This window comes from Nomascus leucogenys, chromosome 17, assembly GCF_006542625.1.
Source record: "Nomascus leucogenys isolate Asia chromosome 17, Asia_NLE_v1, whole genome shotgun sequence".
Lineage (NCBI taxonomy): Eukaryota > Metazoa > Chordata > Mammalia > Primates > Hylobatidae > Nomascus > Nomascus leucogenys.
In genome coordinates this window covers 92,649,402-92,676,095 of record NC_044397.1, presented here as the reverse complement: position 1 = coordinate 92,676,095, position 26,694 = coordinate 92,649,402, and the positions used below count along the sequence as shown (strand labels likewise).

The following is a 26,694-nucleotide window of genomic DNA, read 5'->3' as shown; positions in this document are numbered from 1 at the left end:
TGGGGCCGAGGCTCCCCGGGAGGAAGGGGCTGTTGGGCTGCAGCAGGTGGCTATGGCGCCTGCGGCCCACGGAATGTTCAGAGACCTCTGGGCGGAGGTCCTGGCACTCCGCAGGAGGCCCAGCCAAGCTGGGTCTGCCTCTCCCTAGAATTCTTAACTCCCCTGCCCCTTAGCAGTGGGGGCTCCATCCCTCCTTCTCCCCATGGCTCCTGTACAGCATTGTGGAGTGGATGTTGGGGAGGGAGGCAGGGGCCTGCCACCGCACCCCTGTGGCATCTGGGGCCCAGGAGGGTATCGTTTGTGTGGGTGGTGCTGGCTCCTTCCAGGCTCTGGGGCAGCAGGGCTCCAGGGCCCTGCCCCGACCCCTGGGTTTGCAACAAGGTGAAGCATGTTCTGGAAGAATGCTGTATCCGCTCGCTCTCATCTACTGCCTCCCTGGGGCTGCACACGGCCTGTGAGGTCGGTCGGCCTGGCAAGGACGTCCCATGCCCTGTTTTCGGGGTGGAGAGGGACCTTATGGAGCCCTAGAGCTGGATGGGGTTCCGGCTGCCGTGCCGCCTCTCCCGCGGCGGCTAAAATGTGCCATTCACGCTTCAAATGGGCCTCTCCGTTACATGCAACAGGTCTCCCCGGGGCCCTGTGCACATTGGGCCGGGTCGGTTTCTGGGGTGGGGCTGCCCTGGGCACTGCAGGGTGCTGAGCAGTGTCTGAGGCCTCCACCCACTCCATGCCAGGAGCACCCCCAAGTCGTGCTAACCACAGATGTCTCCAGACAGTGCCCATTGTCCCTTGGGGGGCACGTTGCCCCCATTTGAGACCCTTTACTGTGTGGTAGCATACAACGTAAAATGCTCGTGGCAAAGCTGAGGGATAATCAGCGCAAATTATTTTGTCAGAAGTTTCCATGAGTGCTTAGAGTATTTTTCTATGCACGGTCAAAGCCGTGTGTGTGTGAATTCACTACTCAGTGTATGCATGGGTGTGAATGCATATATTGTTTTATACCCATGGTATTCCAGGTGTGTCCTTATGAACACTTCTGTCGATGGTGGTGACAGCCGTGGATGGGAACAGGAGTGGCGAGCATGTACTGCGCGCTTAGTGCACACACTGCTCCAGCCTCCGTGCCGCGCCGCCGCCATCCTGGGGTCCGCCCTGTGGCCTGGAGAGCTCCTGCAGGCCCTGCCAGGAGCTCTTGGATCTGGGTTCCCATTCCCCAGGCCTGCTGGGCTTCTGCCTCTCACAGGCAGCCCTCGGCTGTTAGGTTTTCATCCCACTGGTAAACTGTGGAGGGGACCCCCGTATAGTTCCTTGTGGCAGGTTTGTGCTTGGAAACCTGGGGACTTCCATGGGAATGCCTGTTCCCGGGGCCTGAGGCTGCTAGCGAGGCTGAGCCGGAGTGGCTCCAGGCTTTCTAAATAAAGCAGGATGGTTAGTTCCGGAGGCTTCCTGTCCGGCCTGCGCCGGCCCCCACGGGGCAGTGACAAGGCCCGGGATCCAGCATGGGGTGCGGTGGCCCCACGGGAAGGGCCGGGCCTCTGTTGGCCCAGTGTTGGGAGGCGTGGAGCGTGGCCTCTGGCGCCTGGCAGGGTGGCTGTGCCGTGTCCCAGAAGACCCTGGGAGCAGGAAGCGCCCTTGGATAGCCTCGTCCAACCTTGACTTCCCAAGCCCGAGCCCAGGCTGGGGAGACGTGGGGACTCGGTCCGGGCCTGCTCTCACGTCCTTTGCGTTTACATGTAATCAGTTATGATGATGGTGGCTGAAAGGGTCTGCTTTTCCCGGGCATGGTCCGGGAAGCTCCGTTCCACAGCTGTGAGCTCCGTGGAGCTTCCTGCCGAGCCTCCTGCCCGGCTGCCGGTGCTGTGGTGAGATTTAACCACGAGAGGTTTCACTTTCTGAGTCTTGTGCTGGAGCCTGTCTCTGTCTGGGACCGGGACCCTGGGCAGCATGGGGAGGACGCCGTGGCATCAGGAGGTTGGGGAGGTGTGTGGTGGAGTCGGACGGATCTTAGAGGGGCGCTCGCGGGGCCTGCTCGGCCCTACCCTGTAGACAGAGCTGGGACCTGGCGCCCCTTCTGGGTCCCCAGCAGGGCTGTGTTTTCCCCGCTGGGCACCCCAGCTTGTGAGTGGAGGATGGGAAGCCTTGTGTGGCTTGCCCACCTGGGTGACTGAGAGCGGTGGATGCGATTAGGAGTGGCCAGGGGCTCTGCGAAGGCCCACGTGCAGGGTCATTATCTGGCAGAAATTAAGTCGTTTCGCAGAACTGGGATCCTAAGTGCCGGTTTGCTGGCGTGCGGGTGGTTGCAGGTGCATGTAGCTCCTGCCGCCAGGCCCTGCGTGGAGCATTCCCCACCGGGGGGCCTCCCACCGTGTCTGTCCTCTGTAGGGCACCTGGCAGGTCTTCTGGACTGTCCAGAGTTGGTTGTCCTGGATCCAGACTCTCGCTGTCATCTGGGCCTGGCCACATCCCTCCCCACTGTCAAGATGTCTGTGGTCCAGTCTCCCACCCTCCATCCCCACTCCCTGCCTCTGGGTCAGAAGCCTCCGATGGTCTCTGCTGTGGGGGTTCCTGGTCCAGCCTGGTCTCCGGCAGCCTGCTGACAGGCGCTCTCAGGACAGCACTGGTGGGTGGGGCCTCGGGCCACCTGCACGGCCTGGGAGCAGTGTGGTGTCCGGATCAGGTACATGGCCTGAGGAGACTCAGGTTCAGAGCCCACCTCTGCCTGTTGCAACTGTGGGACTTCAGGTCTGTGCCTCAGTTTCCTCAGGGGGCAGTGGGGTGAGGACTCGGTGGTGATCCCTGTCCCACGGCACGTGGGCACCCACTGAATGCTGGCTGCTGCTCCCGCTGCCGGCGTGGTGATATCTTGTCACGTCCACAGAACCTAGCGTGTGTGGCACACATTGGGTGCTCTGTGAGAAACTGCTCCGTGGGGGATCCCGCCCTGGGATCTGGGATCTGGGATCTGCCCACAGACATTTTGATTAGGATTCCCCAGCCTCAGCTCCATGGGTGTTTTACACTGGATCACCCTCTGGGGTGGGGCTGTCCTGGGCACTGCAGGGTACTGAGCAGCGTCCCTGGCCTCCACCCACACCAGGCCAGGAGCACCCCCCAGTTGTGACAACCACAGATGTCTCCAGACATCGCCCAGTGTCCCTGGGAGCAGGACCCCTGACCCGTGTGTCTTAGCAGCCCCCTTCCCTTCTCGTGGCCATCGTCAGCTGCGTGTCCTTGGTCCCCTGCTTCCCTGCCCATGTCATTGAGCTGTGCAGGCCTCGGAGATGCTTGGCGAGTGACTGTCATTGGCTGACTGAAGGCAGATTATGCAGGGAAGTGGAGAGGAGTGGCCTGGCACTCCCCAATGCCCTGCAGGCTGGCCTGGTGCACGCCAGGGGTCTCTGCTGGGGCAGGCTTGGTTGTCACCTGCCTGTGGGCCTGTGCGCCGGGCAGAAGGGGTCCCCGGGGACAGTGCGCAGCTGGCTCTCAGAAGCTCCTTCCTAAGTCCCGCCTGTGGCCTGGGCTGCCCTGGGCCGGCCAGCACGGGGCAGTGGGGGCACACTCTGGAGGCAGCCAGGGGTGAGTCATTTCCCTCTCCTGGCCTCAGTTTCCCCATCGGTCACGTGGGAAAGATGTCCCTCCCCCTGTAGGATTGTTGAAGGATTAAATGAGATGAGGCCAGTGCAGCAGACAGCAGGGAGGGAGCCCTCTTGTCCCCTGTGGCCGCCCGTCCTGCTGGCTGCTTTGCACCGAAAAGCTGCCGAGTAACCCTGGGCGCTGGTGCTCCCTGGATGGCTTCCACATGGGGACCCCAAGGCCTGGGAGGCTCCAGGAGGGACGGTGCTGGCCCAGGTTTCTGTCCCCGTCTGACCTCAGAGTTGGTGCTCTGGGTACCGCACTGTCTGGCGGCGGCCCAGGCTCCGTTTTCTCTTCTGTCAAACCTGTGTGGTCACCCTGATGTTTCAGGGGCCCTGCAGGGACGGAGTGGGTGTGGGGGCTGAAGGGTGTGGTCAAACTGGAGGGCGCTGTGTCTGTTGCCATTGTTAACCGTGTCCACACTGATGGGTGCTGGGCCCCGCCACTGAGCGGGACTTGTGCGGCCTGTAGAGATGTGGCTGTTCTGTTGCCTGTCCTAATCCCCAGGGACTGTGGGGCCAGGTCCACGCTGTGGGATGAATGAAGCCCCCAGGGCTGTGGTGGGGCTGGGCCCACCTGTGGGATGAATGAAGCAGCCCTTTCTCCAGCCGCGCGGGTTTGCTCGGCCTCAGTCCCACTGGACGGGGCGAGGGTTGACCAGTCAGGCCCTTGCTTGTGGCCTGGTGAGATGTCTGGAGAGGGGGCCTTGGCCTGCGGACTCCTGCCCTTCCCCCATCAGCGATCTCATCCCAGACTGTTTGGCAACGGTCAGTGAGCTGGGCGGGGGCGGGGCTCTGTCCCTGTCCCCCAGGTGGAGATGTCCAGGCCAGTGCCCACAGCTGGGTTAGATGGGCTGGGCAAGGCTGGGGACCAGTCTCCCAGGCTGTCGGGGGCTTCAGTAATGGCTGTGGTAAGACCCAGCAAGTGAGGAGACGGGAGCTCAGAAATTTTGTATGGCCAGGTGCGGTGGCTCACACCTGTAATCCAAGCACTTTGAGAGGCCGAGTCAGGCAGATCACTCAAGTCCAGGAGTTCGAGACCAGCCTGGGCAACATGACGAGACCCCTGTCTCTACTAAAAAAAATTAGCCAGACTTGGTGGTGTGCACCTGTAGTCCCAGCTACCTGGGTGGCTAAGGTGGATCACTTGAGTCCAGGAGGCAGAGGTTGCAGTGAGCTGAGATTGCACCACTGCACTCCAGCCTGGGCGACCAAGGGAGAGATTCTGTCTCAAAACAAACAAACAAACAAAACAAAACAAAACAAAAAAAACGTAGAAAACGTGGGTGAGTGACACCATCCACTTCCAGTGGGGAGGGTCACTCCCACTTGGGAGCCAGTCTGCACGGAAGCCTCAGTGGGAATAGAACAAGGTGGCATGGCCCCTGACCAGCAAGGGGCAGTTAGTGTCTGCACCTTTGAGGCACCTGGGGACTCTGCTGCTGTGGAGATGGGGTTGGGTTCCAGTCCAGAGGCTGTCCTGCCATCGCTGCCCCTGGCTGTCATGCCCCACCTGGGGTAGTGAGTTTCGGAGTGGCTCTTTCTTGAGCCTCAGCAGCGGGGCCAGCCGGGTGCACTTCCTCTCTCAGGGCACCCCTTTGTCTTCTCACCTCCCTGCCTGAGGGTGCGTGCTGGAATAGAAGAGCACGTCCTGGGCTGCTTGCCGGGGATAAGCTGAGGAGCCAGGAGACCCAAGTCTGTTCAGGCCCTGCCGTTAGGGGTTGTGTGACTTCAGGGAGGCAGCTTGTCCTCTCTGTGCCTCAGTTTCCCCTCCAGTCAATCAGGTGCTGAGGTGCTGTCTACCTCCTGGGGTTCTGAGGCTGAAGTGGGGCAGGCATGAGGCCCCTTGTGAAGCTGGATGAGGGGCGTCCGTCCTCCGCTGCAGGAGGGCTGCCCCTCCTCGGGCCCCTGCGTCAGGTTGGTGCCTGGCTCTGATCCTAAACCCGTCGGCACAGCTCATGGTCAGGGTTAGATTTCCCGGCTATTTCCAAGAGCCAAGATCACAGGCACACGCATGCACACGCGTGGGCTGCCACCAACCCGCCTTCTCATGGGTGCTGACGAGTGGTCATGTGAATCTCCCAGGTGGGGCTCTGTGGCTCTGGCCTTGCTCCCAGTGTGTGCACTGGCCCCGCCTCCCCGCAGCCTGGTGGGGGCTTCCTGGCTTCTCAGCCCACATCTCACAGTCTTGGGCACTGTGGGGCTTGGCTCAGGCATCGTAGACGGGAAGCAGCCTAGAACCCTGGAAGTCTGATTCCCAGGTGTTGGCTCCCAGGTCTCAGCCCTGCCACTGAGGTCGTGGATTACTTACTTGAATCTTTATATGTTTTTTATTTTTATTTTTTATTTATTTATTTATTTGTGAGACAGAGTCTCACTCTGTCGTCCAGGCTGGAGTGCAGTGGTGCAGTCTCAGCTCACTGCAACCTCTGCCTCTCGGGTTCAAGTGATTCTCCTGCCTCAGCCTCCCGAGTAGCTGGGACTACAGGCGCCCGCCACCACGCCCAGCTAATTTTTTGTAGTTTTAGTGGAGACGGGGTTTCACCGTGTTAGCCAGGATGGTCTCTATCTCCTGACCTTGTGATGCGCCCACCTTGGCCTCCCAAAGTGCCGGGATTACAGGCGTGAGCCACTGTGCCTGGCCATTTTTGTAAATTTTTTGGTAGAGACGACATTTCACCATGTTGGCCAGGCTGGTCTTGAACTCCTGACCTCAAATGATCCACCTGCCTTGGCCTCAAAGTGCTGGGATTACAGGCGTGAGCCACCGCACCTGGCTTTGAATCTTGAGCATCAGATGAGCCCTCAGCTCGTGCTCTCAGGGCTGCGCCCTCTCGTGGGGCTTGGAGCGTCCTTTTCCTCTGTTTTCCTTTCCTGCGGGGGACAAGGAAGCCGGGGCACAGACTTGCTTCCTCCTGGTTGGCCTCTCCAGATCTTGGCCAGCGGGTCCAGTCGGGAGGGTGGTTTTCTCTGGAAGCTGGCTCGGTGGGAGCAGTGGGCGGACTCTGGCCCCTCCTAGTGGTGGCGTGCTGAGTGCACCTGAGGGTGTGCCTCCTGCAGGCTCCCTAGCGTCTGGGGTCCACTGTGGGGCGGCCTGGGGCAGGCCCACCAGGAACCATGCTTGCAGAGGCAAAGCACCTTGCTTGTGATTGTGTGGGGGCCTCCCAGAGACCTAGGCTCCCTCAGGTGTGGGAGATGTGGGCCCCATTCTCCCAGGAGCCGTGGCTGGTGACATGCAGTCAGGTCCATCCTGATGGGCACTGGAGTGCGGGAGACCCAATGGGGACATGAGGGATCCAGCACCGTGGACCAGGGCCAGGTTCACTGGGTTCACTCAGGAAACATGTACACAGCACCTTCTGCGTAGGGGCTAGGGATGCAGGTGGGCAGGGCAGCCACAGCCCCTGCGCTCGGGAAGCTGACACGGCAGGCTGCAGACAGTGACTGCCACACCTCACTGAGGAGGGAATGGCAGAGCCACCCTCGAAGGGCCCATGCTGTGGGGGTGCTGGGCGCTTCCTGAACACCGGGCCTTTGGATTTCTGCAATGGGAGTTCCCCAGGCGTTTGGGAAGGGGAAGGACCTGATTGAAGGGGTAGTTTATATTTAACTCTGGTGCTGAAGCAAGTGTCGCACACAGCTGCCAGTGCCCACGACGGTCTCCTGGGAGGCTGAGCTCACCAGCTTCAGACCTAGTGTGAGGCAGGAAACTGGGGGTCTCACAGCGGGACCCGGCGGTGGGTGCGGCCTCGTGGCGGGGAGGGAGGGTGGGAGGGGTGCATGTGAAGTTGGGTTTGACTCGTCACCTGTGGAGTGCGTGCTGCCCTGCCACAGGCAGGGACCAGGCAGCATCTGTCCTGCAGGACCCTCCCAGCTGCCCTTTCATGGCTGGACCCCTGGCTGGATCCCCAGCTTCCCGCAGTGTCCTCTTTTCCTAACGTTTTGTCACCGTCTCAGTCAGCTCGGGCTGCTGTGACAATACTGCAGGCTCAGTGGCTTATAAACTATCCGAGTTTGTCTCATGGTTCTGGAGGCTGGATGTCCAAGATCAAGGTTCTGTGGATTTGGGGGGGTGGGGGGAAGGGGGGTTGCGCTTCCTGGTACATAGACGGCGGCGCTGTGGATTTGGTGTAGGGGGTGGTTGTGCTTCCTGGTTCATAGACGACGGTGCCTTCTTGCTGTGTCCTCATGGGGACGGGATCCCTCCTGGAACCATCAGTGCCGTCATGAAAGAGCTCCCCAGAACTCCGCGGCGGAAGGAGCTGATCCCGCCTCCCAACACCGCTGTCCTAGGGGTGAGAATTTTAACATAGGGATTTGGGGGTGATCACAGACATTCATTGCTATGGGTGGGACCACTTGGTGCGTTGCCCTTAGGGTGGCGGTGTGGTCAGTGGTCCGTTCCTGCCCAGCGCCGAGCAGCGGTCTGTGCTTGGGGTCTTTGCACCTGTGCACCTGCTGAAGGGTCTCTGGAGCTTTGGCTTTTTGGCTTTTACGAGTAAAGCTGCCGTGGTGCTTGGTGTGTGGTGAGGAGTGGACAGAAGGCTCTGCCCTGGCAGGTGCCCTGCAGGGGCCTGAGACTGGGAGATGAGGGCCGGCAGGGGGCTGTGGATGAGTCCAGAGTGAGGCGGCATCTCGGAGGGACTCACACATTGTCTCGGGAGGAGTGGGCTGGCATTTCTTTCCAGTGGGCAGCTGTTGAAGATTTTGGAGCCAAAAGAGCGTTCCAGCTCAGATGTCTTTCAGGTGGAGTGTGGCTGCAGGCGGGGCAGGCTGGGTCAGGGTGGAGCCATGTGGGCTGAGGCCCGAGTTGGGGCTGTTGCTTTGGGGCCACATGGCGGCCGGTCGGGTGGGAGCGAGCCTCTGCTGACCAGGACCCTGGATGTTGAGCCCCAGCCGTGGGGTGTGACGTCTCAGGCAGGACCCAGGCATCCAGACATTGGGTCTGCTGTGTGTGGACCCCCGCGTCCCGGCTCCAAGGCGCTGTGTGACGGGAGGCGGCAGCAACTGAGTTGGCGTGAGGAGACAGGGTAACTTGAAAAGCAGGCTGGGGCCAAAGCATCTTGAAAACCCAAACCTAGTCAGATTGCCTGGCTTGAGTGCTGTCCAGAGCCTCGCCCTTGGCCCCTGCACGGCTGGGCTTAACAGTGGCCAGCACCTCAGGGCCACCAGAGGCCTGGGGCCACCTGGGCCTGGCTTGGCTTCTGGTGGCCCAGAGCTCCTGCTGGGCTCCTGCCTCCCTCTGCAACCTCTCCTGGCTTTGGTGGGTTACATGGGAGACACAGGTGGCTTCTACCCAGCGGGAGTGGTGCACATGGGTTAACATGCAGCCACCCAGCTGTGTAGGGGCTTCATGTGTATGTACGTGTACCTGCATGTGTGCATGCAGCGTGCACGTGTGTGCTGATGTACATGCATACATGTATGTGTGGGTGTGCACGTGTGCATTGTGTGCATAGATGCACATTAATGCATATGTATGTGTGCATGCATAGGTGCATAGGTGTGAACCTCCCTCCCGCATCAGTGTACCCATATTGCCTCTGCAGAGCTCCGTGGGGGTCCTTGGCGAGCCAGGGCTGTGGTTGTCATTTTTGCCTTCCTTACAAAACGCAAAACAGGCCGGGCGCAGTGGCTCACGCCTGCAATCCCAGCACTTTGGGAGGCCGAGGCAGGTGGATCACCTGAGGTCAGGAATTTTGACACCAGCCTAACCAACATGGAGAAACACCATCTCTACTAAAAATACAAAATTAGCCGGGCGTGGTGGCGCATGCCTGTAGTCCTAGCTACTTGGGAGGCCGAGGCAGGAGAAACGCTTGAGCCCGGGAGGCGGAGCTTGCAGTGAGCCAAGATTGTGCCACTGTACTCCAGCCTGGGCAACAGAGCAAGACTCCATCTGAAAAAACAAAACACAACCCCAAACAGTAGTATCAAGCCAGTTCTCCTCTGGGCAGTGACCTGTGGCATTTCAGACTCCTTCTCGGCCGTCTTGGTCTTCCTGGCATCCTCGCTGAGAGCTGAGGCTTGCTTTTCTGTTTCATAGTTGAGGTGTTTGTGGCCTGAGGGACCTTGTGTCTTGGGTGCAAAGTTACCAAAGGGCGGCGCCTTCTGACCAGAGTGCAGGGCCCTCCTCGCCTCCTGCCTACTGCATGGGGCCTGTGCCGGGGTGCGGGCTTGCAGTGCGTGCTGGTCTCGTGTCAGGTGTGGCTTTCAGTGTGTGTGAGTGTTTGCTGTTTCCACGTGCAACACCCTTCCAAACAAACCCATGGAGCAGCCATCTTTTGTAATAGCATTTTGTTAGACATAGAGTCTCATCTAGGGGCAGTCTTGACCCACGGAACACTGGCAGTGTCTGGGGACATCTGTGGTTGTCACAATTTGGGGGGTTGCTCCTGAGATGGAGTGGGTGGGGGCCAGGGTTGCTGCTGAACACCCCTCAGGGCCCAGGGTTCAGCACCCGTCAGTAGAGCTGAGGCCGAGGATCCCTGGCCTCAGATTGCATCCCCTCCATGCCACCGCCCTTCTCTCCAGGGCGCAGTGAGGGAAGGGCGTGTGGGGGTCCCTCTGGGGCGAAGGTGTTTTTACCTGCACACTCACCCTCACTCCTCCTGTTCCGGAACTTGGCTGGGTTTGACCTTTTGTGGATGAGGTGAGGGCTGGGAGGCGGATTACTACCTGAGACAATCAAAATCAATTTTCTTTCTTCTGAAAAGGACTCAGGGTGGTTGAGAAAAGTACTGAGGAGAGGCAGCTGCCACCGGGGCTCCCCACTCAGGATGTGTCGGGTGTTTTGCGAGTCGCCCCACAGGGAGCTCAGGTGCTGTGGGCCGTTCCTGGGCTTCGTCGAGGGCCTCCCGAAGGCAGCACTGCGGCCACTGTGGGACACACGCAGCCTGTCTCCGGGAGCTGCCAGGCGAGGGGGCCTGCGACAGGCACCTGCGCAAAGATATCTACCGTGGGTAGCAAGGAAGGTTCCAGAAAGTACCGGAGGGAGAGTTGTGTTGGGGCTCGGGGGCTTTCTGGAGCAGAGGCTGTGAGAGGAAGTGAGCTGGGTCCCAGCCCAGACAGCCTTTCGGTAGCTGTGATTGGAACAGCACTGTGGGCAGAGGGCACAGCATAGGATGTGTGCGGAAGTGGGGAGGTGCCGGAAGATTCAGAGACACAGGGTGGTGAAGGCGAGCCTGGAGAAGTGGGCTGGGGGCACGCTGGGAGGGGGCAGTGACACTTGAGTCTCCGGGCCATTGGGGGCCTGAGCAGGGTTATTACTTGAGTAGGGAGTTGAGGCAGTCTCTTTTAGAAATTAGAAGTTAACTATTGCTGTGTAATGGGGTCACCCCAAACTTTGCAACTTAAATTAACAAAACTTATTTCAGATAGTTTCTGAGGGTTGGGAATGTGGGAGCACTTTGTTGAGTGATCCTGGCTTGGGGTCTCTCAGAAGTTGTAGTCAGGATACCAGCCGAGCAGGGCCACATCATTTCAAGGCTGGACTGGGGCTGGAGGAGCCACTCACAAGCTGGCTCCCTCTAGTGGCTGTTGGTGGGAGGCCTCAGTTCCTCACCACGTGGGCCTCTCAGTGAAGCTGCTTGAGAGTCCTCACAGCATGGCGGCTGCCTACCCCAGAGCCCGTGACCGGAGACTGAGGGCAAGAAGGAAGCCCTGTGCCTTTTGTGAACTAGCCTTGGAGATGGCACACTGTCACTTCCATCACATTCTGTTTGCTAGAAGCAGGTCACTAAGTCCAGCCCATGCTCAAGGGGAGGGGAATTAGGCTTCAATATTGGAAGAGATGAGCATCAGAGATTTGTGGACACACTGGAAAACCCAGCATTGGCATCCCAGCATGTGAGGGTGAAGAAAAGTGGGGAGATGGAGTCTCTGCCCAGGAGGTGACCAGGTAGTGAGAGGCAGAGGCAGGAGAGGGGCTGGAGTGAGGACCCCCATGTCACCCAGAATGCGTGGGGGTCTTATCTGGAGGCTGGGGTGGAGAGACAGCTGGCCACGTGGGCCCCCTTCCCGATAGTTTTTCCAGGCTGACTTGCTGATCCTTTTGATCCTCTGGGGCCCTGAGACCCTCATTGTGCCCATCTCTGAGACGGGGTGGTAGCGTACTCATCTCTCGAAGCATCATGGGTATTAGCAAGGTCGTGGCAGGCATGAAGATGCAAAGGGGTTCAGGGATGTGCTCAGGGCCACCTGCGGCAGGCATAATGGTCCTGGCTGACCCCGCCACAGCACCAAGAGGGAGAGGGGAGAGCCTCGTGGGTGCTTGGCGCGCAGGGGGCAGTGTGGCCGTGGCCGCCGAGCAAAGCTCTGGGGAAGGGGACGCCCAGCCCTTGGGGTGGTCTGTGCAGAGATGCCGTTGGGGTGAGCCCATCTGTCGGGGCACCACCGCCGCATCTGTGCGCTGTCCCTCTGGCGGGCGTTGGTCATGAACTGGTGTGACTGTGGTAGAGCTGCACAGTCCCAGCTGCGGGGCTGGTGCCATGCGACTTGATTTTGCCTGAGACCGTGTGGTCTTTGACGTAAATACCAACAATTGGCCCCCAGGAAAGTGTGTCCTTGCAGAACTTCTGGAAAAGGGGTGGTCCCAATAAGACCTTGGCTTGGTGGAGGATGGGAAGGGTGCTTTGTAAACTCTTTCCGAGGAGTCAGGAGGCTGTGGCGTCTGGTGGAGAGACGGTCAGCCTCACGTGCCTTGGTTTCCTGTGCTGGGCGCTGCAGCACGGCGGGGTCTGGGTAAGAGGGGGCAGCAGCACGAGGGTCGGACCCCGGCTGCCGCCCGCCCTCATGTGCCCCGTCCCCCAGGCACGGGCGAGAGCGGGAAGAGCACTTTCATCAAGCAGATGCGCATCATCCACGGCGCCGGCTACTCGGAGGAGGACAAGCGTGGCTTCACCAAGCTCGTCTACCAGAACATCTTCACCGCCATGCAGGCCATGATCCGGGCCATGGAGACGCTCAAGATCCTCTACAAGTACGAGCAGAACAAGGTGAGCCCACGGGCACCTGGGGAGGGGAGCACCTGGGCAGCTGTGGGCTTGGCGGTGAGCGCAGTGGCCGTGCTGCCAGGGTGGGGCCGTGCCGGGGGTCCTGGCCGGCCCAGGCTACCCCGGTCATCCATCCGTTCCTGTCATGGACATGGAAACAGCAACCGCTGCCTTCCTGGGGGCCAGCTGGAGAGTTATGATGGGCATTGCGTGGCCAAGCCCCACAGCCTCCCTCCCAAGTAGCTGTGGGCGCCTGCATCCTGCGGGTGGGGAAGCTGAGGCCCTGTGAGGTGAGCCGCTCGCCCAGGTCGCCTCGGGAGTAAGCAGCGTGAGCGTCTGGTTCTGGCCCCTTCCCCAGGCTGAGCAGCCTACCAGGCACCTCGTGTCGGCCCTCACACTCACCCATGGGGCCGTACTTCTCACCTTCTCACACTGTTTTTTTTTGTTTTGAAAACAGGGTCTTGCTCTGTCGCCCAGGCTGGAGTGCAGTAGAATGGTCAAGGCTCAGTGCAGCCTGGACCTCCTGGGCTCAGGTGATCCTACTTCAGCGTCCCGGGTAGCTGGGACTACAGGTGCATCACCACGCCTAGCTAATTTTTGCATTTTTTGTAGAGATGGAATTTCACCATGTTGCCCAGGCTGGTCTTGAACTCCTGGGCTCAAGCAGTCCTCCCGCTTTGGCCTCCCAAAGTGCTGGGATTACAGGTGTGAGCCACCATGCCTGGCCTCCGCCCTGGTTTTTTTCTTCTTTTTTTTTTAATAAAGTAGAGGTCGTTTGATGCCCTGTTTTTAAATCACAGCTTTATTGAGTTATAATTCACATTCTATGTGCTGCACTTGCTTAAAGTGTATAATTTGGTGGTTTTCGATATGTTTGCATAGTCGTCACCGCTGTCGGGTTCCAGAACACTTCATCTTCTCAAAGGAAGCCCCTTCCCCATCGGCCATCACTCCCGCCCCCTCCTCCAGCCCCGGCACCCACACATCCCCCTCCTGCCTCTGTGGATCGGCCTGTCCTGAACTTTTCATAGAAATGGGATTGCACGCCGTGTGGCCTTTTGTGTCCTGCGTCTCTCACTGAGCGTGACGTCCTCAAGGTGCATCCACACAGTGGCCTGTGTCAGAGCCTCGTCCCTGTTCATGGCTGAGTCATGTTCCAGTGCATGGAGGGACCGTATATTTGCCCATTTATCTCCTGGCGAACATTTGAGCGCCTTCATGTGTGGGCTGTTGGGAACGGAGCTGCCGTGACCGTCTGTGGACGTGTGTTTATGTGGATGATGTGTTCCCTTCCCTCAGTTGCATGCTACGCCTGGGAGCAGAATTGCTGGGTCCCAGGGTGACTCTGGCGTTGCCCTCTGAGAAGTGTCCAGAGAATTTCCCCCAGTGGCCGCCCTATGGGGCAGGCCCAGCAGCCGTGCAGCCGTGGCTCCTGCCAGTGGCCTCCCTGGGGCCTTCCAGCCGAGGGGCCATTGATGCCACTTTTGTAGCCCTGTTTTCAGGGGTGGGCTCTTGCCCTTAGATCTTGGTTTGCCACTTGCCCTGTCTACCACTGTGATCTCTTCCAGCTGTGGCCCTCTCTGAGAGTCCACATTCATATTTGGGCTTAGATCTCCATCAGCTTCTGAAACAGGCGTCTGCAAACTGCACTGATTTTGTCGACAAAGTTTTATTGGCACATACCAATTTCTGCCATGTTGCCCATGGTGCTTCAGCAGCAGCAGCAGAGCCGAGTGCTGGAGACAGTCCGTGTGGTCGGGAAAGCTGGGTGTGCTCTCTGGTTCTCTGCAGAAGCAGATTGCTGCTCCCTAATCTGGAAGTTTCCAGGGAGTGGGATTTTTGGGGTTTGTGTCTCTTTTTCCAAGTCCCCCTAGGTGTGCTTATCCCAGCCCAGATTGAGAGGCTGGGGGCAGGGCAAGGGGAGGGCTGAAGTTGGAGTCGGGGCCAGGGAGCATTGCTCAGAGGGGACAAGCAAGGGCTGAGTCCCCACTCTGGGAGGGCCCCGTGGCTCCCAGAGCCCAGGGCAAGACTCCCTTCTTTCCCATCTGGGTCCCACACAGTATGTCCCCTCCCCAGTCCCTCAGCCGAACTGTGGCTGGTCATGTCGGCCTGTGCGCCCCGGGGACGGGGACGGGGACATAGAGCATCAGGAGGGGAAAGGACGGCCCCCCAACAGTGTCTGCCCCGAAGGGTGTGCATGTGTGTGTACAAGCGCATGTGTGTGCAAGCGTGTGTGTGTGTGTGCAAGCGCGTGTCTGTGCGGTCGGCCTTCCTTTGTGACAGGGCAGCAAGCTGGGGCCTGATGCCACCTGCCGTCCAGGGTTCCGTGAGCGGGAGGCGGCTCGTGTTGGGGCACTGTGTAAACCATTGAGTGCGGCAGCTCGGGGGCCGCACGCTGTCCTTAGCACCGGGTGTGGTGTCTGCTCTTGATAGCGTTTGATAAGCATTTTTCGGACGAAAGAGAGAAGCCGGCGGGGCAGAAACCGAGTCTGGAGCTGCAGACTGCGGGCGATGCTGCTGGTTGCAACGCCCTGTGACTGGGCTTCCTGCTTCCCGGTGTGTCTGGAGAATTCGAGGCAGCGAGTGCTGGGGTTGTTGGCCCCCTCCCGGCCCCGCTGCCTTCTGTCGTCGTGCTCGGTTGTGCTCAGCGCTGCACTGCCCTCCTGTGGGTCCTGGGTTTGAAGCATGTGTGTCCTACGCATGCTTGTTCCCCACACCGTCCCCTCCCCACCTCTGAGAAGTGAATCGAAGCCCGGCCTCCCCAGCACCCTGCAGACCGCACCGCTGGGAGGCTTTGCTTGTGGGGCCTTGTTCGGAGGAACCGCACCGCGAGGCGGCCTCACGTTTTTCTGACACGTGTTCACACGAAACTGTCAGTGGTCCTGACTGCGCAGCCTGTGAAATGCTGCCCGGGGCAGCCGAGGCCCGGAAGAGGGGCTGTCACGAGCTTCCTGGTGGCTGTGTGGCCCTGGCAAGCTCTCGGCCTCTCCCCTGCCCGCCCTCGCAGGCCAATGCGCTCCTGATCCGGGAGGTGGACGTGGAGAAGGTGACCACCTTCGAGCATCAGTACGTCAGCGCCATCAAGACCCTGTGGGAGGACCCGGGCATCCAGGAGTGCTATGACCGCAGGCGCGAATACCAGCTCTCCGACTCCGCCAAGTAGTGAGTGCGCCGCACTGCCGGCGGCCTGGGAATGGCAGCTGCGGGCCGGCGCCTGTGGTGCCCCCTGCCCGCTCACCGGGGGCAGGGACGCGGTGGGCCCCGGCCACCTGGCTGGACGGAGGGACCAGAGCAGATCCCTGGACGGGCCACGCCTTGGCAGGAGCCAGTGGACTCTGGTGTGACACTGGCCTCCTTGTACGCCTGGCCCTGCCGCTGCCCTCCCCGGGTCAGGACTGAGCTCCTCGCCACCCTTGGTGCTGGAGCCCGGCCTGTGGGGGAAACCCACGGTCTCCTAGGAGGGCCGTGGGATGGGAGGTGGACACACCCTGGGCCATCTCGCTCCTGCCTGTGGCATCGTCCCCAGAGCCACGTCTCCCACTAGTGACTGGCTGTGACCTTGACCGATGTCAGGGTTCTCCCAGTCTCTGGGCCTGGGATAGGGGGTGACTTGTGCGCTGACAGGTGGCCGGGCCATGGCTGCAGGCGGAGGCCCCCGCGCGGTAGGCTGTGCACTGCTGCCCTCCATGCTTGGCAGGCAGAGGCCCCAGCCCTCCCCCAGCACCGGGAGAGACCCTAAGGGGACAGGGACAGCCCGTCCTCCGTGTGTTCCCTGCCTCTGGGAGGCTGTGGGAGGGCCCAGATAACCAAGCACTTGGAACGAAACGCCAGGGCCTCCGCGCAGTGCCAGAAAGGTCTGAGCAGGCACTCAGCCTCCCCAGCCCCTTACAGCCCCCACCCCAGGCAGACCACTCGAGGGGTGCCCCACTCAGCACTGCCCAGGGCGTCAGAAATGGGAAACCGTCACAGCCCAGAGGGCCTCAGGAGATGCTGCGGCTAAATGCCGGGTGGGGTCCCAGAGAGGGGTTGTGGGCTGGGCAGGAAAAGGCATGAGGGGAACCAAGGAAGCCGGAATCAAGCGTGGACTTCAGTAGCTGCGCTGTGTAGACACTGGCTCATTGCCCGTGGTGGGGGCCGCACCCGCACACAGGGAGCAGCAGGGAGACGGGCACGGGGGTCTGCTGGGGCCTCTGCAGCTTCCTCTGCAGCTGCGACTCTCCTAATGATGCGCCTATTTGTGAAGCCTCATCCCCGGGGCCAGCCAGGCCTCTCTCGGGAAGTCCCCTGCCCTGGGTCTCCGTCTCCCTCCTTGGTGGCCGTATCTGGGCAGCTCTACTGCAAACCCCCCAAACCAGCTGCAGTCCTCGTCCTGGGGCTTTCTTGTGCTGGGTCATTTCTGTCCCCTGAGACCCCAGAGAGGATAGAGGTTGGGAGGCTCGTATCCCGACCCCAGGGTCTCCGTTGGCCTGAGCCCTCTGGGCTGCTTCAGGCACTGCTGTAGGTGGCGCGGTGCACGGTCCACCCCCTCCCGGTGGCTTCCCGTCCTCCCTCTGGTTTGGGTGCTGTGTCCCTGTCCTGCCCCCTGCCCCCGGCAGCCGGCCTGAGCACCCCCCGCTGTGTTGCAGCTACCTGACCGATGTTGACCGCATCGCCACCTCGGGCTACCTGCCCACCCAGCAGGACGTGCTGCGGGTCCGCGTGCCCACCACCGGCATCATCGAGTACCCTTTCGACCTGGAGAACATCATCTTCAGGTACCGCCCGGGCCACAGCAGGCGGGAGGGGGCACCGAGAGGCTCACTTGCCCGGTGTGCCGGCTCACGCCTGCGCACCCAGTGCTTTGGGAGGCCAAGGCGGGAGGATTGCCTGAGTTCAGGAGTTTGAGACCATCCTGGGCAACATAGCCAGACCTCATCTCTAAAAAAAATTTTAAAAATTAGCCGGGCATGGTGGTGTGCACCTGTGGTCCTAGCTACTCAGGAGGCTGAGGCAGGAGGATCGCTCAAGCCCAGGCAGGAGGTTAAGGCTGAAGTGAGCCATGATGGCACCACTGGACTCCAGCCTGGGCGACAGAGGGAGACCCTGTTTTGTCTTATTAAACAAAAGAAAGCCCATTGGTCTTCATCCTCAGAGTGTGTTTGACCAGGTCGGGAGATAAGATTTATCTCTAAGTATGTGTGAGCCAGGGCCACACAGGGAGGGAGCTGTGGGGGTGTGGGGGGCATGGTCACATCCATCCAGACCGGCAGCCGAAGAGACCTGGCAGGGAGGACATTTGACGGGGCCTCCAGGACGGGCCGGGGGCCTGGATGGAGCGAGCATGGGGCTGGGGTCTGGGGTGCCGGCTGGAGCAGGGGGTGCCGCACAGTGCGGGAGGAGTCATAGGGACTGAGGCTGCCAGGGGCGGGGGCTCATGGGGACCGAGGCTGTGAGGGGAGGAGGGGTCACAGGGACTGAGTGGGGAGGAGTGCTCCAGGCTGGGGTGGAGGAGCTGGAGGGTGTGGGGTGGATTCTGTTCTTCACGGGCTGCCCCTGCGGATCCCGCTGGGCCTCCGGGGCTCCAGGTCCACTGTGGCTGGGGTCCGGCCAGCAGAGCAGAGTTCTCCCTGGGGACCCTCAGTGTGTCCTGTGCCTGGTAGGCTGCGCAGCTGGCTGGACTCTGCTGTCCCTGGGAACATGGACCTTGCCTGCCTGGCTCCTGGCCCTGTAGAACATCTCCAGTGCCGAGGTCCCGGCTTTATGCGTGCCTGTCCTGGGCTGCTGGTGTCGGGCGTGAGACTCCCACCACAGGCCTTATTCCTGCCCAGTGCTGGAGGCCAGAAGGCTGAGATGCAGGTGTGGGCGGGGCCGGGTCCTTCTGAGGCCGAGGGGATCTGCCCAGGCCTCACTCGGCTCCTAGCGGTGGCCGCATCCTTGGCATTGCCTGGCTTGTGGCCGCGTTGCCCCATCCCTGCCCCCATCCTCATGCGGCGTCCTCCCTGCCTGCGCCTTTGCCTCTGTTCTCTTATAACCTGTCCTTGGCCAGGGCCACCCTACCTCTGTGTGACGTTATCCTAACCAGTGACATCCGCACAGACGCTGTTTCCAGATCAGAGCCGTCCCCGGGTTCTGGTGTTTGTGCGTGTGGGGCACTGGCCGGCCCTGTCCTGGAGGGCCTCGCGGTGGCCCCGGTTGCGGGTGCCTTCTCCTGCAGCACAAGCTCGCCCTGGCACTGGCCCTCATGAGGGAATGACGCCTCCCTGCCAGGGTGTCCCCACCCAGCTGGTGCACTGCCGAGGCCATTGTGAGGGTTCCAGGAAGTCTGTGGGGTTTTCCTCGAGAGCCCTGCCCTGAGACCCACCCCAGGGCTGGGGGTGCCACCCCCGCTGTCTGCCTGTTCTCCCCACCTGTCCTCCCGGCTCGGCCTCCCAGTGCAGGCAGGGAGGATGCAGCGTGAAGATGGAGGCAGGGATGGAGCAGCGTGGCCACAAGACACGAAACGCCAAGCTCTGGGGTGGTTCCCGGGACCCGAGCAGGAGCTGGGCCCTCAGCAGCTGTGCTGTCCTCTCTGGACCTGGGCGATGGTGTATACTGTTACGAGAATTCAAGTTTTTCTTCTTTTTTATTCACGCGGGGCCCATGACCCCAGGATAAAGCTGAGGCCAGCCGGGCATAGGCCACGGTGTGGCATGAATGTCCCCTCCCACCTCGTGTCTCAGGGTCCCCTTGCAGCCCCACGCTGGCCTCTTAATGGCGCAGGCCTCTGTGTCCTCTGTCAGAAATGTCCTGTCCCCTCCGTGAGCTGGACTGAGTGTGTCACCTCCTCTCCACCATCTTCCAGGCCCTTCCCAGCTCCAGATGTGCCCTCTTTTTTTTTTTTTTTTTGAGACGGAGTCTCGCTCTGTCGCCCAGGCTGGAGTTTAGTGGCGCGATCTTGGCTCACTGCAAGCTCCGCCTCCCGGGTTCACACCATTCTCCTGCCTCAGCCTCCCGAGTAGTTGGGACTACAGGCGCCCGCCACCACGCACGGCTAATTTTTTGTATTTTTTAGTAGAGACGGGGTTTCACCGTGTTGGCCAGGATGGTCTCGATCTCCTGACCTCGTGATCCGCCCGCCTCGGCCTCCCAGTGCTGGGATTGCAGGCGTGAGCCACCGCACCCGGCCCGGCTGTGCCCTCTGTGCTGGGTGCAGAACCCCGTCCTGAGCCTACTCCTCTGCCGCTGTTGTTTCTCTGCCAGCCACCTCTGTCCACCACGAGCTGGCAGAGGGCCGGCCAGGTGCTCTGGGATGCAGCTGGAGGCCTGACCCCTGTCTGGAGGCCTTGAAGGCTGGTGGGATCGTCCCAGTGCGTGAGGAGAGGCTCCTACTCCTTCAGGTGGAGACAAGACACAGGGGGACCCGGATCCCAGCCCTGCCGGCCGCCACAGGCTTGCAGGAGAGGCCTCGCGCTCCAGATGGGCTGTGGCCTGGTGTTGGCACACCCATTGCCCTCCCGCCTGGCTGCAGCTGCTGGTGCGGGCCCTCTTGTCCCTTAGAGTCACCTGGCACATCTGTCATCCACCTGTGCCTGCTGGACTCCTCTGCAGACCAGACCAGGTGGATTTCACCACTCACATGCCCAAGGCAGCCCCGCTCTCCTCGGCAGAGTTGCAGGGACCCCGGCCTTCCCTGGGGCCTGGGGCCTGGGGCCGAGTCCTGAGGGGCACTCTCCGCTTCTGCCTTTGTATTCTTTCAAGAAGACCAAAGTGCCTTTCCTCATTATAGAAAACTTACAAAAGTCACAAGTAGAAAGAGGCAAACGTCCCGTAAGGAACGCACGCCTGCAGACATCGTCTGAGCTGATTTTCTTCTGCTTGTGTGTGGCCTGAGAGTGTGAGGTTGAGCTGCTCACCACGCGGGGCGGGGCGCTGTGCCTGCTCTTCTGCCCTAGCAGGACACCGGCAACTCTGCCCTCTGCAGCCGTCACTGGAGGGTCCCTGCAGGGAGCAACTGTGGCATCAGTGTTTACTCCTGCGAGTGACGCTTGGTGAACATCTGTGTCCCTGGCCCCAGCGAGGGGAAAGGCTTCTGTGCCCAGGGTGACATCCAGATGCTGGACATAGGGTCCCTGGGCACCCATCGCAGGTTCCCGCAGCAGCTGGCACCCAGAATCCTCTGGGTTCTCACACCCCCACACTAGCGCCCGCTTCCCTGGGCCCAGTGGCCTCAGGCTCTTTGCCAGTGAGGGAAAGGTGTGCAGTGGTCACTCCCGGAGGCGGTGCAGCCGCTCTGAGAGCCTCCTTGCCGGTTCTAACAGTGGGGGCTCTTCCTGCTCCCGCTGCTGTCTGGTGTGGCAGGAGGGGCCTGGGTGGGAGCTGTCCTGGGATTGCAGACTGGGCCTTGGGGCCCCATTTGGCTGAGTCCTGGTGCTGTGTCCTTTCAGGATGGTGGATGTGGGGGGCCAGCGGTCGGAGCGGAGGAAGTGGATCCACTGCTTTGAGAATGTGACATCCATCATGTTTCTCGTTGCCCTCAGCGAATACGACCAAGTCCTGGTGGAGTCGGACAATGAGGTGGGCCCTGCCCTGAGCAGGGGCAGCATGGGGGGCCGGGCCTTCCCCACCTGTTGAGCCTGGGTCCCCTCACCTGGGTCCCCTCAGCTGCCCCTTGGGCTGTGTGCAGCGGGGAGGGCCCCTCTGATCCCTGCTGCCTTCGCTCCCGCCAGAACCGGATGGAGGAGAGCAAAGCCCTGTTCCGGACCATCATCACCTACCCCTGGTTCCAGAACTCCTCCGTCATCCTCTTCCTCAACAAGAAGGACCTGCTGGAGGACAAGATCCTGTACTCGCACCTGGTGGACTACTTCCCCGAGTTCGACGGTGCGCCGGGCTGTGGCACAGGGGGCTCGTGGGCAGGACCTTACGGGAGCGGGGCTGCTATGGGAGAGGGGCTCATACAGGCCGGGAGCTCTAAGGGAGGGCGTCTGATGGGAGGTGCCATGTACGGGAGTGGGGTCTCAGGGAAGGGAGGTTTCGTATGAGGGGGACTTGTACGGGAACGAGTTCTCCGACGCGGGTGTCTCATACCCGTGGGAGATCTGCTAATGCAGGGACTCCTTATACAGGAGGGGTCTCGGGCAGGGGGATCACGGGTGGGAGGGGTCTCATGGGGTGGGGGATCTCGGGTGGGTGGGGTCTCGGGCAGGGGGCTCTCAGGTGGGTGGGGTCTCGTATAAGGAGGGCACCATGGGAGGGGGAGTCTTGTATCGGTGGGTCTCATACGGGAGGGAGTTGTTGTATGGGTGTGTCCTGTATAGGTGATCCCATATGGGAGGGGTCTCACAGGAAGGGTTCGTGCACACTGCCAGCACCGCCCCGTGGGGACCTTGGTGGTAGTCCCTGCATCCTCCTCTGTGCCCTAGTGCCCCCACCCTTGGACCCCTCCCTCCCTACGTGGCCCCTGCCCCACGGGGCTGTGTCAGGGCAGCTGAGCCCAGCCCTCTCTGGGCCTGGGGATGACAGCCAGGGGAGGGTGTTGTGTGCCCTCTTCTGTGTGGTCAGTGGCTGCGGTTAGCGCTGTCACCACTCAGAGCTGTCCCTGCCAGGCACAGTGAGGCCCCAGGCAGCTCTGGCGCCCTCGTTTCCACCCTGGATCTGTGCTCCTCCCGCGAGTGTCGGGTGTCATCTTCGGGAGGGCCCCTCAGGGCGCCCTGCCTCTGGATGCGCAGCGGGAGGGAGGGGTCTGGCACACGGTGTGACCTCGGCCGCTGGCTGCAGGCGCAGGGCCCTGCTGTCCCTGGGCAGGGGAGTGGCGGGGGTCGCTGCACCTGCTCCAGCTCCACATGGCCCCTGCCCCGAAGCCTGTCCTGTGGGCTCACGGAGCCCTGGTGGGGGGAGGCCAAGGGACTGGGGCATGGACCCCTGTCCCGCCAGTCCCCAGAGCAGCCCCCTGAACACCCCCAGGGGCCTTTCCACCGGGGCAGGTAGGAGTTACTGGGCGGGGCACCCGCATTGTCCAGGGTGGTGGAGGGGCAGGGGTGGCGGGTGGGAAGCAGCGCTCCTGCTGGAGCCCCGGGACGTCTCTGAGGCGCTGCCTGCAGCAGGGGCACCGTGGGTGGGTGGGAGCCGCTGTTCCTGTTCTGTGGGTTCTGTGCCCAGCCCTGGGGGCCTCTCCTCTCACCCTGGGCCTTCTCAGGGCAGCCATGCCAGAGGCCTGCCCTGGAAGGCTGTGGCTGTGGAGCTGAGTGGATAGAGGCCGGCAGAGGGCTGAGCAGAGGGAGCAGCGGGGGGTGCAGAGCCCCAGGTTGGAGGCCTGGGCTGTGACAGCAGTGCCCTGGGGCTGCAGTGGGATTGGCACCGCAGCTCACCCGGGGAGGGAGGGGAGCTGCGGCCCATCAGGCATGCAGCGGGCTCTGGGCTGCGGGTCGAGCTGGGTGGGCCGTGGGCCTTACTCATCCCCTGGGAGTGACAAAGGGGCCCACGCGTCCCTTGCCCTGGGCCGGGCTGGGGCACAGCCTCACCCTCCGCCCTCTCCCAGGGCCCCAGCGGGACGCCCAGGCGGCGCGGGAGTTCATCCTGAAGATGTTCGTGGACCTGAACCCCGACAGCGACAAGATCATCTACTCACACTTCACATGTGCCACCGACACGGAGAACATCCGCTTCGTGTTCGCGGCCGTGAAGGACACCATCCTGCAGCTCAACCTCAAGGAGTACAACCTGGTCTGAGCGCCCAGGCCCAGGGAGACGGGACGGAGACACGGGGCAGGACCTTCCTTCCACGGAGCCTGCGGCTGCTGGGCGGGTGGCGCTGCCGAGCCCGGGCCGGGGCCTCTGCCCGCGGGAGTTTTTTTTTTTTTTTTTTTTTTTTTTTCATATTTTTAACAAATGGTTTTTATTTCACAGTTATCAGGGGATGTACATCTCTCCCTCTGTACACTTCGCGCACCTTCTCACCTTTTGTCAACTGCAAAGGCAGCCTTTTTCTGGCCTTGACTTATGGCTCGCTTTTTTCTAAAAAAAAAAAAAAAAAAGAAAGAAAAAAAGCAACAAAACATAAAACACACATGCGCCCCGTGCCCCCAGTGACTCTGGGCCTCACAGAGCCCCCGCCAGCCAGCATGGGGGCCCGCCCACAGCCAGTCACGCACCCCCACCCCACAGCCCCCCATGGCTGTCCTTCCAACCCCACGTGCTTTTTCTTTCTCCCGCCCACTTCTTTTCTTCATCACGAAAGGCGTGGAGACTCGGAGACGGACGTTTTTCCCTTTTTTTAAGTTATTGACGCCCAGTGCGCCTCGCCTCTTCACGAATCAATGCTGTGCTTTGCCCACTGGACTCCTGAAGAGGGGGTGGGGGGCTCCCTCAGTTGCCCACCCTGGGAAGTGCCTAACCTTTTTTTTTTTTTTTTTTTTTTTTTTTTGAGTTAAAAGAACGCCTGACTTGCAGGTTGAAGAAACGCCCTGGGCCCTCTCTCATGGCCGGGTTCCCCGTCCCGCTGCAGAGGCTGGGAAGGGTCCCCGGGCTGGAGCCATGGGGGCTCCTCTGGGCTGTGCCTCCGGGGCCAACACTGGCCGCTTGGGGCTGCCTGGGGACTCCAGAGGGCTGCACGGCCACCCTGCCCTGGCTGGAGTGCACCCCACCGGGGCCCACGTGGGCTGGGCGGCTGGAGGGACGGTCCCCCCGGTGACACTGGGAGAAAGGCCACTCGGATGGGGGCGTTTCTTTCTGTTTTGTTCCGCTTTGTGATGTCACCAATTTGGAAACAGGGTGGGTGGGGACTTTTACAGAATATTCTCAGGTGTGTACCCGAGAGGCAGAGAGAGGGATGTGGCCGGCAGCTCTGTGTGTGGCCTTGTCCCAAGCACTTGTGTCCGCCCCCGAGCGCCGCCCCCGGGGAGCGGGAAGCCAGCACTCGCACTTTGGCCAGGGGCGCGTGGAAGGTGGCGGCAGGCACCGGCCTGGGCAGCTTCCAGGCCTGGCTGGCCACGGCCCGAGGGGGAGCCCGCCAGGCCACGCCGCACTGAGCCACAGCCCCGGGGGCCGCCTCCCGGGGCCCCTTTAGGCACTGAGACTGGTTCTCCCTGAGAGACTCGGAAGGTGGGGAACGAGGGGACTGTGTTTGAGGAGGTGGCTTTTTCGTCTGCTGTTGACTGAACACTACGGCGCCCTGTGGTTCTGGGCTTCGCACAACTGTCCTAGGGATGGATCGCCTGTGCTGCCTTCGCCCGCCGCCACGCCGGGACCCTGCACGGCTGCTTCTGGCCTCAACAGATGACAAAAGAAAGCCCCAAAATAGGACCACCCCGACCAGCAGTTCCTGCCTGCCGTGGCCTCCTCGTCCGAAGGGCTGTCTGCTGGCTTCTGGGGGGAGAAGAGCGGGGAGCCCCGTGGAGGGGGCGGGGGAGACCAGGTCAGGGCAGCTACATGTCTGGTGATCAGCTCCATGGGGAGACGGGGCCAGCGGGACCCCCCCCACCCCGCTTCCCCACGCGACTTTTCTTCTGTCTCGCCCAGAAGCGTCTTTTTTTTGTGTGCCAGTGTCTACCTAAGAGGGTTGTCGCCAGAAGCCCCCCATGGTGAGTGCTGGGGCCCGGCAGTGCCCTCGGGGAGCAGATGGGGCCACCCTGGCGGGGCCGCTGCAACCCTTTCTGGCAGCAGAGCCCTCTGGGGGGCCTGTGCTTGTGGCATCTCTTGAGGGCCCAGATCGCACAAGGTGACCTGGCCATGGTCTGAGGGTGGAGTCGCTCAGTGCGCAGGCCGGGGCGCTGCTGGGCTAAGTATTAGCCCTTCCCAGGGAGAGGGCTGTGCCAAGCATCCCAGAGCTGGGCTGGGGCCGCCAAAACGTCTTGGCCTGGATCCTCTGGGTCTGAGTGCCTGATCTCCTGCCTCCAAAAAAGTGGAGGTGGGTGTTGCAGGCCCAGGGCAGGGGTGCCTGCCCCAGGAGAGTCCCAGGCAGTGGTTCTCGTGCCAGTGGCACCCAGGGGCAGGGACAGCCAACCCCCACCCTGGCCACGTGTGGGGCCACATGTGGGGTGTGTGTTTTTACCTTGGTGAATCTCACCTGCCAACGCTTTCTCGTGAGTGCCGACCACCTTCTCCGACCATGTCACGCCCAGGCGGCAGCAGCCCCCGGCCACTGCAAGACCCACGCCCTGGGTCCTCCGGCTCCCACAGAGGGACATCCCCGTGCCAGTGTCCCCCAGTGGTGGCAGCGGATCCTGTGGCCGGCCTGGCGGACGGGACCCGGTGATACTTGTATATTACACAGTCCTGATTTCAGACAATTTCAACCTTAATCTATTTAAAGAATATTCTATACAAGCTGTTTTTAAGCCTTTTACCATTTGAAATGCATGTGTTGTGCGCGCTGGGGATGGGAGGAGGGGCTGACGGGACGGCGCAGTGTCACCTCCCACAGCCACCGGCCCTGACCCGTAATCCAGACACCGATGGAAGTCGACTTTTCATATCTTTCTCCTGAAATGAACTCTGTTTTAAATTGGAATAAATTTTGTTCCTAAATGCTGGCGGCCCCCTTCTGGTTTATTTCCTGTTGTCCTTCGAAGGGGGCTGGGGGGAAGTGTGCAGAGGCCTGGCCCCCAGGAGCCCTGGAGTTGCCTAGTGCATTGCCTGACCTCAGTGGGGCCACCTGGGTGCCTCCGCACGACCTCCGCACCGTGTCCCGAGGCCCCTCCCCTGTCATCTTCTTTGACCCTTCGCTTCAAGTTCCATTTCACTAGCACCAGGCCAGAGCAACCTGCTTGGGAAACGCCACCTTGTTTGGGGGCTGGGGACAAGGGAGTGAGACAGGGAGGAGCCCACCCAGGTCCCAGGCTGGCCTGCCCCTCACCTTCCAGGGCTCCCTCCGGGCCTCCGTGTCTGTAAGCTGCGGGTGTGGGACCTCTGCAGCCTTCAGTTATTTTTTCCTTTTGAAAAAATTTAATTGTAAAATACAGATAACAAATTTCTAAGTGCACAGCTCAGCAGCATTAAGTGTATCCACACGGTTGTGCAGCCATCACCACCATCCTCTCCAGAACTTTTATCTTCCCAAACTGAAACTCTGTCCCATTAAACACTCAGTCCCCGTCCCCCTCCCCAGCCCC

The 26,694-nt window shown here is 61.2% G+C and overlaps 1 protein-coding gene across 1 annotated transcript in view; it reads left to right on the top strand.

Annotated features, from left to right (window-relative positions):
• Positions 1–26,112, top strand: part of GNA11 (G protein subunit alpha 11) — a 28,653-nt gene extending 2,541 nt beyond the window's left edge. The window contains exons 2-7 of the mRNA XM_030796021.1: positions 12,447–12,631; positions 15,636–15,790; positions 17,254–17,382; positions 21,031–21,160; positions 21,313–21,466; positions 23,124–26,112. Coding sequence (XP_030651881.1) covers positions 12,447–12,631; positions 15,636–15,790; positions 17,254–17,382; positions 21,031–21,160; positions 21,313–21,466; positions 23,124–23,314 — 944 coding nt within the window. The 3' untranslated portion in view covers positions 23,315–26,112. The remainder of the gene's footprint in view (positions 1–12,446; positions 12,632–15,635; positions 15,791–17,253; positions 17,383–21,030; positions 21,161–21,312; positions 21,467–23,123) is intronic.
• Positions 26,113–26,694: the final 582 nt, after the last annotated feature.